This window comes from Cucurbita pepo, chromosome LG17 (assembly GCF_002806865.2).
Source record: "Cucurbita pepo subsp. pepo cultivar mu-cu-16 chromosome LG17, ASM280686v2, whole genome shotgun sequence".
NCBI lineage: Eukaryota > Viridiplantae > Streptophyta > Magnoliopsida > Cucurbitales > Cucurbitaceae > Cucurbita > Cucurbita pepo.
In genome coordinates, this window is record NC_036654.1 from 1819184 (window position 1) to 1834889 (window position 15706).

The 15706-nt window shown below is 35.9% G+C and overlaps 2 protein-coding genes across 4 annotated transcripts; one reads left to right on the top strand and one right to left on the bottom strand.

Moving 5' to 3' along the window:
• Window positions 1-3566: 3566 nt before the first annotated feature.
• LOC111778390 (protein ECERIFERUM 26-like) lies at window positions 3567-6684 on the top strand. Its single transcript, XM_023658180.1, has 2 exons — window positions 3567-4072; window positions 5660-6684. The coding sequence occupies exons 1-2, from the start codon at window positions 3635-3637 to the stop codon at window positions 6545-6547; spliced, it is 1326 nt and encodes a 441-aa protein (XP_023513948.1). The 5' UTR covers window positions 3567-3634; the 3' UTR covers window positions 6548-6684.
• Window positions 6685-7308: 624 nt separating this feature from the next.
• On the bottom strand, window positions 7309-14647 carry LOC111778389 (DNA ligase 1-like). 3 transcript variants are annotated; one of them, XR_002812539.1, is made up of 5 exons: window positions 14296-14647; window positions 13047-14010; window positions 8588-9608; window positions 7805-8459; window positions 7309-7676 (listed from the first exon to the last, which is right to left on the bottom strand). XR_002812539.1 is itself a non-coding variant. In XM_023658176.1 (4 exons), the coding sequence occupies exons 2-4, from the start codon at window positions 13122-13124 to the stop codon at window positions 7915-7917; spliced, it is 1644 nt and encodes a 547-aa protein (XP_023513944.1). In that variant the 5' UTR covers window positions 13125-14010; window positions 14296-14647; the 3' UTR covers window positions 7309-7914. The 3 variants fall into 3 exon arrangements, 2 of the variants coding, with proteins under 2 accessions (XP_023513944.1, XP_023513947.1); XM_023658176.1 differs by having other exon boundaries at window positions 7309-8459; XM_023658179.1 differs by having other exon boundaries at window positions 7309-8459; window positions 13047-14647.
• Window positions 14648-15706: the final 1059 nt, after the last annotated feature.

Sequence of the window (15706 nt, forward strand, 5' to 3'; positions counted from 1 at the left end):
AAAAAAAGAGAAGATCTAGAAGTACATAGAAAATACAGAAATCCATGTCCTCCAAGCTCAACCGGAGGCGGGGGGGTTGCGTGGTAGGCGTGTTTGTCGCAACGCGCATTGGATTTGGGGCCGCGTCAAGGTGAGGCCACAGCCGCACAGCTTCTTGGCGTTTTGCGTGGGGTTGTCGTGTTTTGGAGTGCGAGTAGCATGCGGTGGATCTATGGGCTACCCAAAACAACAGCAACAATACTACTACCTTACTTACCAATTATAACCTTTTTCATTCCTTTCTTTTTTTTTAATCAACCTACCACGTATATTATTCTCTTTATTCCGTTACGTATCGTCGTCACATCTATTGAGCTAGATTTTCATACCTTTATAATAAACGTGGGTTCCACCCTCTTGGTAACCAACGTCCTCACTGACATACCGCCCAGTATTTGATTCTTGTAACAGTCAAAACCCACCGCTAGTAAATATTATCCGTTTTGATCTGTTACATATTGTCATCAACCTTATGATTTTAAAACGTGTCTACTAGTGAAAGGTTTCCACACTCTTCTAAGTGTGAAAACCTCTCTCTAACAGACGTGTTTTAAAACTGTGAGACTGACGGATATATGTAACGGGCCAAATCAGATAATATTAATTAGTGGTAGCATCGGACGGTTACAATATATGTTTTACTGTCTATGATTCTAAAGGTTGTTTGAATTGAAAAAATTTTACAACTCAAATAATGAGTTTGGTCTACAAAACGTCCAAACACAACCCCGACCCAACCCACGATTATCCATAATTCTAAACATATTGGAATCATCTTTTCAAGCTCGGTCAGAAGATAAACTAAAATTATGAATTAGTTTAAAGAAAATATAAATTTATTCACGAGATCTGTATCGACGTTTTAAAGTAATATAATTAAATAACTATTATTTAGACCTATCGAGTCTATCGTGTGTTGGGGACACTATTCAACTATAAAGTTCATCATAAATGTGAGTAAAGTTTGCATTAAATCTTCCCTAACTTCTCTTCTTTGGCCCCTCGTCATACCGTTCTTTATACGTATTCTTGGTTCTTGTTTGTTTTTCCCGACAAAGGTATAGATTAGTCGGTATTTTGTAGGTATCACGTGAATATTGAACACGCTTCTCTTATAAGTTTCGGACAAGTTAGAGTCGTCTTTTATAGCGCTCCTAAAGTTGGTGGAGTGTACGAGATTGAATTAACGCTCTTTTATAACTAAAATTAGAATTAAAATTATATGTTGCTTAAAAATAAATTCATTACTTTTTATTATTATTAATATAATATTTTTTAAAAATAATCATTTTTTAAGGACATAATTTTTCTTTTAATTTTTAAAATAATTTGTTAATAAATAATTTCCTACGTGGCTAAGATCTATTATAGTAATTTTCTTTTTGTCTAACAGAAAATCTCCATTATTTCGTCATCATGAAACCCTAGATTTTAGCCCAAATTAGAGATAGAAAGTCTATGGATAGTGTTATAATTTACTATTTATTCAAAAATAGTAGTAATAATAATAATAATAATAATAATAAATGCCATTAAATTATAACCAAATCTTAAAATAATGATTTCAATTTTTTTTTAATATGGTAAAACTAATAAGAAAAATCTCTACGTAAAAAAATTTGGGCCAAAACATAAAGGTCGAGCCATGAGTCAAAGAAGAAAGAGGAATTTTGGGCTTCCGCTCCTTGGCCTTGTCTTTAAGGTCGAGACTGACTTAATGGTTGACTTTTCAAGGGGGCACGTGTCAAGCATGCCTACAGGGTTTGATGGTTAATTTTAAAGATAATCTAAGATTCATCGTGTAACACTAAAATTAACTTCGAATAATTTGACATTCATCTTTGGAGGATTCTTAAATCTATCCCTACGAGATTTGTAGGACAATCTTGAAGATAATTTAAGGCCTATCTCGAAGCATTTAAGCCTATGAAAAATAATTCAATAAGGCCCAATAGATAACGTCCTAAGAAAAGACGATTAAAAATGATTACTCTCAAATTGGGTTTTAACCATGAATCTCGATCGTGAGAGCTAATATTACGAGTAAAATTGAATCAAGAAGAAAAACTTAAGTTATGAGATAAAACGAAGGAGAAACTGATAGAAAAAAAGTCAAACGTTGAATAAATTTTGGCCAAAACAAAAAGATCAGATCGTGGGCAACGGAGGAGAAGAGAGGAATTTGGGCTAAACCCCAATCTACTACTACTCGGCCTCTCACGGGGCACGTGTTTTGCATTCCTCCGGCCAGTGGTATCAAACGGTTTCATTTTTTACCTAATTGCAAGAACAAGGCTAAAAACCTTAATTACAGCTCAATTATCCGTGCTAACTTGAAATATTGAAAATGGTGTGCAAACAAGTTGACTATCAGTGTCACGTGGAGCTCACGTGCATTTCCGCTATTTGGATTTGGGCAAAAATCAAGTTGTTTCATCAAAATTTCATTGGTTTCACATTTATTATAATAATAATAATAAAATTTANAAAAAAAAAAAAAAAAAAAAAAAAAAACGATACCTTACTTTCGTCCAAGATCGTGGTGCATTAGTTTGCCACTTTGACAGACCAACGTGTTGTCAAGGTCTACGATGATTGACTCGACTCGAGCAGGTGATTAAATTAAAAAATATATTTTAAAATAATGTATAGTTAATAAATTCATCTAATAATTAGATTTATTGAGCAGGAAACAATAATAAATTTTGCATTAAATATCAAAGCAAAAAAGAAAATTGCATTAATTATTTCACCTTCTCCTCTTTGCATAACACTGATTTTTATTTAATTCATCCTTCATCACATAGAAGCTGATTTAAAATAAATAAATAAATAATTAATTAATTTGGTTAAATATGGAAAATTTTAAATTTAATATTTTATAAGCAAGTTTGAAAGTCTATTAATACGATATTCTTTTAATAGAATTAAATAATAAATTCATATAATATGTGGGCTAAATATAGAGATGACACAAGTTTATAAGCAAAAATGCATTTGTTATTATTATTCTTATTATATTTTTTTTTTATAATATTTAAAATGTTATTATTATTATTATTATTTTTTATTGGGTCCAAAAAAAATTACAAAAGGGCCTTATAATTTCAAGAAAATTGAAATTTAACCAATTTATTTTTAAATATTAGACTTGTAGCTAAAATGGACTATTTTTAATTATTTTTTTTTATCGAACTATAAATATTATTTTTAAAGTTTTAAGTTTTATTAAATTATAAGACGGGTAAGGATTAAATTATAATTTTGTTCGAAAAAATAATATTTAAATATAATTTTGTTAATTTTTAATTAAACACGACATTAAAACGAGTTGGGTGAGGGATAATATATGCCTTTTTTTTGAGTTAGTGCTTAATGGATGATTATGTGTTTTATTAAGTTAGGGATTGAGTAATGTTATTCTGACAGGTAACAACTAGCTAATTGAAAATAACAGCCACTAAGCAGCCGACACGTAATTAAATGCCATTAAAATCCCTCACCCGCTCAAACCCTTCTTCGTCCCCTCTTTAAATTAAACCCCAATTTTTCTCCCCCTTTCTTCTCCGTCAAACAAATCCCTCCTCCTTCCGCCATGGTTTCCGGCGACAATGAACAGAGCCTCGTCCACAACTTCCTCGTCTCTTCCGTCGGCCCTGGCTACTCGATTGGATCCGACAACGCCTATCACTTATCCGGCCTCGATTTGGCGATGAAGCTCCATTACATCCACGGAATCTACTTCTTCGATTCCGAGGCCAGCCGGTCGCTGACGGTACCGCAGATTAAGTCGGCGACGTTCTCTCTGTTTAACGAGTACTACATCACCTGCGGCCGTCTCCGTCTGGCGGATTCCGGCCGGCCGTTCATAAAGTGTAATGACTGCGGCGCTAGGTTTATTGAAGCGGAGTGCCGTATGACGGTGGCGGAATGGCTAGAAACGACCGGAAACGATTGTTCGTCTCTGAAATTGCTGGTTCCGCAGAAGAATATCGGACCGGAATTGCAGTTTTCGCCGCTCATTTATATGCAGGTTCGTGGTTCGATTCAGATATCGTTTATTTCAAAATGAATTTAATGAGTTTATTATTTATTTTCTGTACTATATTTAATAACTACAACACTGACGGTTGCTTTGAACAATCTTTTCAAGTTTTTTTTTAATAAAAAAAATTACATAAAGATATAAATTAAAATTCGAACTTCCGAACTTTTGATTCACGGAGTTCGAGAATTTTAGACCTCCAGATCTCTTAGGTGAATTCCCACGTCGGTTGGTGAGGAAATGAATTATTACTGTGTAGAAATCTCTCTCTACCCCATGTGTTTTAGAATTGTGAAGCTTACGACTATATGTAACGGACTAAAACAGATAATATCTGCCCGTAATATTCGTTAATTCGAGTATAACTCACACTTAAATATTTATTCTATAATTAATGAACGAAATAAAAATAGTAAAAAAAAAATATTTTTTTAAGTTTATTTAGATTCTTTCCACTTATAAAATTACTTTAAAACGATTTTTTAAGATAGTATTGTACTTATTATCATTTATATATATATATATATATATTATAATTTTGTTCGATATTAAAAGTTCAAATTATTATTATTATTATTATTTTTTGGTTCAAATTATTATATTAAATTAAAGAAAATGGTAACACAAATATCATATTCATAAAAATAAATAACATAAAGTATTATATTTGTTTTAATTTGATGATTTTCGTTATCAAAATTAATGCATATGATGTACATGTAGCATATAATAAAAACGTTATTTTCTTATATTAAAACCAAGCTTCCAGCTATGTGAAGTTGATCTTTCACGCGTCTAGACATAAATTTTTTAGTTGAACAACTTTTTTCGAGTTAGAACATCGAAAAATGTTATTATTTATTTACTTATTTGATGTATAAAATTTTGAACCGTATTGTTTTTTTTCCTGCATATGATTTATTTGGTTGGTCGGTCTGTTGGTTTCTTAAGCTAACTTTCTTTGGTCCATAAGATTGAAACTGGTATCTAATGAGTCCTGAACATAAAATACATAAATAAATAAAATTATTTAAAAAAAAAATCTTAAAGCAATATAATTAAAAAAAAAAAAAATGTTATTTTAAAATTTTTTAATTAATATAAACCCTAAACCCTAAAAAACTTCTATTTCTATTTTTAGTTCATTAATTAAAAAGTCATGAAATTTAATAATAATTATTATTTTCCACTTTTTCATAAATTATTAGAAGCTTTTATAGGAAATGGGAATAATTTATTTCCATTAGTTGTGGTAGTAAATAATGATGGGTTTCTAGTTGGGATATATATATATATATTCCAAGTTGTATTTATTTATTTATTTATTATGTCATTATTTTAAATATATAAATACAAGGGTGAGTACGAGGTTATTAAATAAATTTATTATATTTTCCATGTTTTATTTATTTATTTATTTATTATGTCATTATTTTAAAAATATAAACACAAGGTTGAGTGCGAGGATTTATTTAGTGTACAAAATATTAATTATTTTATTAAGACATGTTGTAATCACCTGATTTAAATTATTTTATTTATTTATTTATTTCGTTAATTTAACTTACTTTATAGGTGACGAGGTTCAAGTGTAAAGGCTTCTCAATTGGGCTGAGCTGGTCCCACATCCTTAGCGACGCCTTCTCCGCCGCCGTTTTCATGAACGCTCTCACCGACCTCCTCTTCGGCGGCGCCCCCTCCGCCGTCACTCCACCTCCGCCACTCGCCGTCGACACGATTACGAAAATTTCTTCGCCGAAACCTCCACTCTCCGCTGCCGCCAAGCCTCCACTTTCCATCCGACGAGTCGACCCAGTCGGCGAAAATTGGATTCCGACCAACAACTGCAAAATGGAATCATTTTCCTTCGAATTAAACGCGACCCAGTTGGCTAAATTACAGACCCAGATGCCTCACCTAACCCCACCTTTCGAATCTATCTCCGCCGTCCTTTGGCAGTCCATAGCCAAGCTCCGGCGAGGCTCCGAACCCACGACGGTGACTCTCTGTAAACTCAACGCTATTAAACCAAAGGGGAAGATAACTGGGAACGCCCAAAAGATCAGCACGGTCAAATTCACCGCCGCCGCAATCTCCGCCGCTGATCGGAGGGAGCTGGCTGAGCTTCTGGTGGATAATGCAGGGGAGGAAGAAAATAAGCTAATTGAAGAGGCTGTGGAAAGGGATGATGGAGTGAGTGATTTCATTGTTTATGGAGCGAATTTGACATTCGTGAAATGGGATGAAGCTGATTTGTATGGAGATGGGATGGAATTGAATTCTGAGAGGCCCAAATATGTGTACTACACCTTGCACGGCGTTGGCGACAGTGGCGCGGTGGTGGTGGTTCCCGGGTCGGGCGACAATAGCGGCGGCAAAGGGAGGTTGGTGACTGTAATTCTGCCGGAGAATGAAGTGGTGGAGCTGAAGGCTGAGTTGATGGCCAATGGAATGGTGGTATAGAAACTTAAGGTCTTTATATGTCAAAAAGATAAGAAAAGGTCACCACCATTATAATAGTGGTGCTTCTTTCACGTATGTTTGTGTACAAGTTATGAGTGTTGACTTTATGAATTGGGGTATTTTTAAGGGCTTGGAAATATCAATTTCAATTATATAAGAGAAAATCTCAACGCGCTCGACATACTTAGTGGGATAAGGACATCCGAGATCAAGATCGAAAAACCAACCACCAACCACTAATCCCGCTCAACATACTTAGTAGGAGAAGGACATTCGAGATCAAGACCAGAAAGCAGACCACCAGCCCCACTTAACATGTTTAGTGGGAGAAGGACATCTGAGATAAGGATCAAAAAGCCAACCACCAACCACTAATCCCGCTCGACATACTTAGAAAGCAGACCACCAACCCTAATTAACATATTTAGTGGGAGAAGGACATCCGAGATCAAGATCAAAAAGACAAGCACCAACCCTACTTGACATACTTAGTGGGAGAGGATAAACGTGAACGTAAACAGGTAGAAGGGTACCTAAACATAGGTCTACGAGCTTACGAGGTTAGGCATATGCCTCGATCAAGAGATTAGAGGTTAAGATCCTCCACCGTGCTTGCTCGTGGTTGAAAAGCAACCGTCTTTGTTTATCTTACGAGCAACAAACAAGTAGGAATGAAAACTAAAGGGAAGGAGGGTGATGGGGATGAACGAATTAGCACTACTTTTCCTTTTTTTTTTCCCTCTATCTTACATTTGTGTAAGTAAAAAGTTGAGTTGTATGATACAAATCAAAATTGTGGAGTTGTAAAGACCACATCTAATTCCTTTCACATTCTCAATTAGAAAGTGCTTTTTTCAGCTCCAACCAAATTATAAATAAAATACCACAAGCTCACACTTCTCTCTCTTTCTCTCTCTCCCTCTCTCTCTCTCTGCAGGAAAAAACACCTCCCAGAGCTACCTTTATGAATTTTCTCATTTCAATGAATTAGTTATTTAATGTCCTAACCCAAAAACCACCTCCCGTACCTGGCCGCCCCGTGTCACCGTCATGCTTGTCCAAGAAAAAGGCGATTGTGACACCCCGCACGCACCCCTCAATGATCAACAAGAGCATTCCACAGCTGCTGCTGTTCCAATCAACAATTTGATAGGAAGATGATCAAACTCACATTGTCCAGCCCCATCGAGCCAGCCAGCCAGCTGCCAGAACCAAGCAAGAATGTGAATGTAGTTGAGTAATCGAAAAACTCCATACCTAGCTGGCTGTTGGTGAACCACAACCCCAACACGATTCCAAAGTGGGTCGACACCGAGTAGAGTCAAGTCAAGTCAAGTTGGTAAAAAATGCCCAATCATGTGAGACCATCAGTAGGGAATAACATAAGGCAGAGCATAAACATCAGATGGTTCTATCTGCATCGCCTCGGCCCATACCTGCGGCATTTCCTTGGCTTCTGAAGCTTCCAACTCGGGCTTCATCGCTTGGGAAGTATTACTGGTAAATAACCAATCTTGGTTATCAGAATCCGACAATTCCTCCATTTTCGGAACTGAATATACCACGCTCAAGAACTTGGAATCTGGATGGGGTGATTTTTTATGTATTGCAGTAGGTTGAGGTTGAAGTTGAGGTTGAAGTTGAAGTTGAAGTTGAAGTTGAGGTTGAGGTTGAGGTTGAGGTTGATCATCCTGTCCGCCCGTCTTGTGTTTCAGAGAGGCGGGCGGGTGGTGAGCTTCAATAATGCCATTTATCTTACGTTCTTTACTAACCAAAATAACGTCATTTGCTGCCACGGTCTGTCTCTCTGAAGGAGGCAAGGGGGAAGCCATGCACGGTTCGAGTATCCTTCCGTTTTCCTTCAATGGATGAGAAGCTGGCCTCAACAACTTACTGGATCTGTTGTCAATTGCTGAAAGAACATTAAGAAAACTATTTTGAGAGCTAAAAAAGCCAACAGTATAAACTACAACAACTTTAAATAAACAGATCCATTGCCAAATAATTACGTGGTTCGTTCGTTTATACGAATAAACTCACCGTGCAAGACTCCATTAGGCTCAAACGCTTTCCGTTTCTTAATTAGATTTTCTTCAACTGCAGCACCAATATTGCTGTCAGGAAGTTGTGATGTATCTGTGTTTGTAGAATGCCTACCTATGAGGTTATCCTTAGTGATCTCTTTTGTTTTATCTACCACTGCATTCTTCTCTTCCTCCTCTTTCTGCTTTGCCTTCTTCTCCTTCGCCTTCTTTTCTTTCTTCTTCTCTTTATCGGTCGCTTTATCGTTTGATCGTCCTTTTTTCTCTTTATCTTTATCCTTGTGCTTGCTCCCTCGTTTTTCTTCACCTTCTTTCGGTCTGATTTTATCATTTGTTTCTTTCCTTCTCTCCGCAATTTTCTCCGCTGATTCAATGGTTGCATTCGCAGTCGTAGTCGTAGTTGCAGTGAAACTTGGGACCGTAGAATCTCCACTGAATCTTTCGTCGTGTCTAATTCCTTGACCGTTGTATTTTCCTTGATCAATTGTCTTGTTCTTGATATGTTCCTTATTACCTTCAAACAAGATCTCAGAACTCCTAGCCACCTGTGTGGCCACTCCATCATCCCTTTTCGGTTGTGCAACAGCAAGTTTCTCGACCTTTGCTGTTCCACTGTCCTCGATTCTCCTCCCCACCTCCGGCACCAACTTCGAGTTCTTCGTCTCCTTAGGAAGAACAGTATTCTGACTAATCTTATTTCCGACGTAAGAATCAAGTTTCCCAGAATGCTTCTCCTCTTGGATACTATTATGTTTGATTCTAACAACTTCCTCTCCATTTTGACTCTTGATTTTCCCAGAAGGTCTACTGTCCTCCAAGGCATGTGGTGCTTTCTCCTTCTCCTTCTCCTTCTCCTTCTCCTTATCCCTTTCCTTCTTTTTGTCACGATCTTTCTTTTTGTCTTTCTTTTCCCGGCGTTTCTCCTCACTTTTATCCTTATCTCTTTTTTCTTTACCCTCTTTCTTCTCCTTCTCCTTCTCTTTTTTCTCCTTTTTATGTTTTTTCTCTTTGCTCTTCTCCTGCAAATCAGAAAGAAAAGAATGAATATTAGAGTAATATCATTTCGAAACAAGCGAAAACCCAGCACGCATTGTTTTAAGCTGGAAACGAAACAAGCCAAATAGAAACAAATATGCACGTCTATAATTAAACGAAAAGGTGCTACAAGATATTGTCAAGAAAGAAAAAAGTAAAGATTACGATGAGACCTAGACGTCGTTTGAGCTACACAAAATCATCTCTCACAATTTCACAAAAATCAATCAAATGTGTTGTGCTTCCAACAAATCCTTTGAATCTCACGAAGACCTAAAACCATGCATGGAGCTCAAGATAAGTTGAATGTTTTAGATCGACGCTTATAGTGCAAGAATTGCGAAACAAAAACATGAAAACATGTGAAGACCCCAAAAAATATGGAACAAAGCGAGGAATTGATGTCTATTGATATATGGGGTCTGAGTCTTCGGAATCTTGAAACAAGGATCAAAATGAGGATAGAGATTTGTCAAGGAAATGGAAGCATTCTGGCACGAAATTACGTTAGCAAATATGATCTCAAGCGAATAAGATGGAATTCGATGTCAGCTTACTAGAGAACTGCTCTTTATACTTTAGATGGTTCTTTGGATAGAGCCCACGCTATAGTGACAAAAAAGAAAAGATCCAAACAAAATTAAGTTCTCCATTTCGACTCTATCAGTAGTCTAATTCCCTATAACCCTCTGTCTTAATTGGCACCGATTATGTATGAAAGCTCCCAAAGCCATATCTATCTCTTCTTTCACAGCGTTCTTGCCCTGCATGCAACAAGGGTTGCACCATGGAACATAAATTTTTAGGGGTAGACAAGTGACAACTAAGGGCCAAAAGGTTTTTGATTTTCTGCATCTCTAACAAAGACTTCCATTAAGGGAAAAAAAAAATGGAAGTGTAACTTGCTTGGATCTTGTCTAATTCATTGAGTTGGCACTTGACAAGGATCAAATAAAACTGTCAACCCCTTCACCTGTTCAAATTTCAAAGCGAAGCCTCCCTAAATCTCAAGTTTATACAGTATGGCACCCACAAAGGCGCGTGCTCAAAAGTTTGTTACGAATATGAGTTTGAAGCAGATCTCATAAACCAACCCACAAAGTCCAGTAAAACTTTTGCAGTTCTAAAGACTGTAATCTAAAGGAATATGAACTCTGAATTAGAAAGTAGAACTTCAATTCTAGAATACCAGAGGATTAACACTGGGAAGAGAAAAACAAAAGATGTGCCTACATACAACCCATGTCTCCAGTTCCTTCCTACCACCCAAAGCTCCAAAGACAACCCATGTCCGCCAATACATCTCCATAAAACATTAGAGATAAGAAATCAAAACAATACTCAATCTGTACATCCATCAGTTTGTAAATATATACTCCCCAATCAGTTCATCGGTGTTTAAAGAAGAAATACAAGAAGAAAACATGCTGTTACAGAAAACAGATCATTGCAAAAACATAATCTAATTATGCAAATATGGCTGTTATCAATGACAGGAAGGAATGCATTGAAAATTTGCAGTCATTAAAATTAACGTCGCCTAATATCGTGAAGATATGCAGGCACAAATACAATAAAAAAGGGAAACAATAAGGATAATTTGTGTGGATGTACATCAAAAATTTGGGTCTACGAATCAGGCAGGTTTAAGTTTCGTTGGAGAGGGCAGAAAAATTATAAACTGTTCGCAGAAACCTTCCTCTACCCCAAACAAAGTCAGCCTTTTCAGGGTTAGTAAAAATATGAAGCCATCATCCTCATCTCATCATTTCGATAACTTCTGCAAAAGCAAGGCTCAACTTCATCTCACTCACCACTCATGCTCTGCCCATGCTTTCATTTTTTTACTTCTCACTTCATGCCCGTATCTCTCTCAATCTCTAAATTCTTCCCACAGTGATTCATCCTTCTCTCTTCACACAAAAAGCCATCTAGCTCGATTAAAATAGTCAGACTTACAATTGAGTTGTGCATGACATTCAATATTCCATAACATATTCTATATTCAAGCTTCATTTGTAACTTCCAATAGAATGCTTTGAGGACCTTAGGATTCTCATTTGAAACTAGTGTTTGGTTTGGTTATACACTATTTCTTTTCTCATGCTAGCTTCACATGAGGGCCTTATGGTTGTCATTTGAATGTGCATACTGAAAATGGAATTGGTCTTCTATCAAGTCACCAACCAAACAAGCCTATGGGGACTTTATCCTTATTCCATATAATATAGTTAACAAAAGGGAAGTCCTCTACACATGGAAAATGTAAGCTAAAGATCTGGAAGGGAGATTAATAAGTGAAAATTCCCAAAGAATTCAAAAGACCAACAAATCAAAAAATAAATAGAATCCCAGTGAAATTGGGCCGACGAGGAATCAAATCTGAAGTTTTACTATCATTAAGATTCCTTCTGAAGAAATTGAAACATCCCATAGAAGACACAGAGGAATTCTCGTGTCTCAAGCTTATGCTGCTGAAAGAGATAGAAGAGAAAACTCTCCCATTTAAACAGCTCCCCAACAAAAAGACGATAAGAAAAATTATTGGGAAATTTTTTGATCACTGATATAAAGAAGCATCCAGTGCCATGATTCAAAGCTGAAAGATCTGGTCACACCCCACACTTGAAATACTTGAAGTACTTGAAATGCCAAATGCCAAATAACATGTATAAATATATGTCTAAGTAGAATAGCATTTTCCCAAAAATATCATTCAGAAGAAAAACCAGAAACATCCATCAAGAAAACAAAAGTCTACATCAAACAGAGAACCAAAAACAAGATAATATTTTCAAATACATGGTCAACTTCTCAACAATGTCAGCAAACACTTTCATCATTGTAATACTAGAAAAGTGAGAAGCATATATAGCCATCCACAGCTACCATTCATCCGAAGAAACACATGAATGTGGCAGATGTATCTTTTAGGTTCTCAAGTCACACAAGAACATTCCAAAAGAAGAACAGATACAAACAAACAAAACAAAATATAAGAAGGAAAATGACTAGCAGAGAGCCTACTCGTAAAACATCTAATGAGCTCAAATCTATCAAAAAAAGCCAATGGCATACACAGTTAACTCAAGATTCACAACATCCATGCTTCTAATCTCACAACATAATAATTGTTCATTTTACGCGGGACGCGTGGAATCTTCATGCAGAATAATATTCGGCTATCAAGAAGCGACAATGAATCTAGCAGTTTATAAAACCAGTAATTCTTAAAGAAAATAAAAGGATCATTTGATTCATCTAAATGCCAAACAAATACAGTCATTTAAACCTTGATGATGATTGTGAAATAATACCCAATGAACCTCGCAAATGAAGTTATAGTAGGATGCTCCACCAAATATGTCATTAGAGTACTATATTTATACTATATGTATTAGAAGACGAGGAAAGTTATAAACCTTTTTTAGTAGGTCCGCGTCCTCTGCCCTAGATTTCTTCTCATATCCTGGTGGCGGAAATGGAAAACAGCGCGACATTGCACAGAGTATCTAGAAAAAAAACAAGAGCTCTCTCCACGGGCGAAAATGCTGTAACTACCTTCCAGAAGCACTGTTCCGAAAAGGGAACGAACAAGAAACTAAGCTGCTGTCCATGCACCATGTCCTCGCATTCATTTCCAGCTTCAATATTCCTCCATATGCTTCTTAGTCAATCCAGAAATTGCAATTTCCAAACCTCAGAGAACTCTCCCACTTATAAACACTATAAACACGAGTACAGGAATAATAAGTACAGGCCAAGAGATATTTCCAAATTCTCAAAAATAACAAGAGCCAACTCTGCCACTTGACTAAATGAATTCTAACCAAGTTCCCAGATATCAGAGAAATCCTAAATGCGAAAGGGCGAAATCAACTGAAACGCAGATAAAAATAACTCCAGAGCAACAAATTCAGCACAAATTAGCTCTCCCGTTCGGCTCGTGGAAAATGTCGATGATTCAAAGCAATGGTCTCTTGATTTTCCTCCGGGGGCGAATTATTAGCTCCTCTTTAAACCAACAGAACCTCCTAATTAGAGATGAAAAACCTAAAACTGTATTGAAAATCCCTTGTAATCCAAGAAATTGATTGGGTTGAAACTGTTCACTGCCAAAAACAAGTCTATAATGTGCAATCCTCTTCCATGATCAGAGAAGCAAAGTTCACTTCATTCTAGTGGTACGTTACAGTTACAGAATCGCGGCCTCGGCGAAGTACAGACTAAAACCCGAATCCCAGGAAAGATCGGAGCTCCAGCCCATTCAAGAGAAAGCGCGATGACCCAGTCATAATCATACTTTCAATCCATAGTCGGTACCAAACCCTAATTAGTGCGAAACCGATAAATTGGAGAGCCACCCAGTTACGATCCGTCAAAACCCTAGAAAATCCACCGAATACATGAGCACATAGCCAGTAGCAAAACCCTAATTTTGATTCCTCAAAACAAAACGAAACGAGAATCGGAAGAAATCCTTTTCGAAAACAAAGAAATATACAGAAAGAATCAAAACCCCTGAAAAACAATACGTATGCAATTACAGGGTATCGATGAAAAGGGTAAAAGCAGCTCGATTCAACCCGATGACGAACAAATTCCAAGGGGGGAAAATCAAGTGTGTCGATGAAAGAAAATGATTTGAAAATTGGGTAATAATGAGATTACCTTGTCCGCTACAGAGTGGGCAATGTAGAAGGACAAGATCTCTCTCTCGAATCTCGCTCAAACAGAGATTAACCAGAAACAGAAGGCACAGAAAAGGGAGACAAAAAACAATCAAAATTTCCAAGAAAAATAGCAGTTTGAAGCTCTAGATTATCTCTTCTTCTTCTTGTTCTTCCTCTTCTTCTTCTGTGTGAAGAGATTTCAGTGTATTTAGTGTAAAAATTGGGGGTTTCTTCTACTGTGTTCTTCGTTTTCTCTTTGGGTGTATTCCCGTCTCTCTGAGTTCCCCCAACTATTCTGAAGAAAAATATGAGAAACGATTTGAGAATGCCTCAAAACTCCCTTCTTCTTACTCATTACGAGTTTTTATTTCTCTCTCTCTCTTTTTTCTTTTTTTTAATTAATATTTTTGGGTGATTGGAGGGCACACGCAAGTGTGGGAGACAAAGGGGTAAAATAGGGTTTTACCACCATTTTTCCCCTCACCTTCTCGTGTCGTCGAACTCAAAAAACTATAAAACGTCACGTGTTGAACTCAAAAACTACAAACGTTAGGTACACATTAACTCCGCCTCAATACTCTAAAGCCTATATCTTCAATAAAAAGAACGTATTGTCGAGTCGAGAACCGAACTTTAACTGTGTAGATGGTATTGTAACAGAGTATATTTAAGTTAGTTTCTCTCGAGTATAAGATTCACTAATTAATCTATAAAAATTAAAAGGTTACATCAATCCCGAAGAACAAATCATCTAATGCCTTGTGTTCATAAAAAATCATTGCAAAAACTCGAGCTAGAATCGAGTAAAAAATACAACAATAAAGGTAAGGAAATAAATCAGGTCGGGTGTAGCAATATCCCATCCGGACCTTATCTCAATGATCTTGTAAAACGTCTCGAAAATGTATATTCCAAACGTAAACGTCTATTTATTTCATTTAATTAAGATTTATCTCTGTATTTTTTTCAAAAATGTCATAAACATTATTATGAAATTAAATAAATATATATACATAACGGGTTGGGATGAATTGTTTAAAATAAATTTTCAAATTAAAAAATAAAATTTTAAAATGATAAAAACTTAAATAAATATAATATTTAATGTTATAAATTGAATAAAATACAAATAAAAGCGGAGACTACTAAAATAGACAACTTTCCAGAGAGTAAAATTAATGCTGACGTGGACTTACTATATCAGCCTCTCATATTTTAGTCAGACAGAAAATAAGTGTGACAAATTGTAAGAAATATAAAGGATTTAGTTAAACTTACTTAAGTTAGAGTCATATATATATATATATATATATATATATATATATATATATTTATCTATGTATGTATATGTATATGTATATGTATGTATGTATATAATGTACTATAGAGGAGGCGTGATGTCAGCTCTC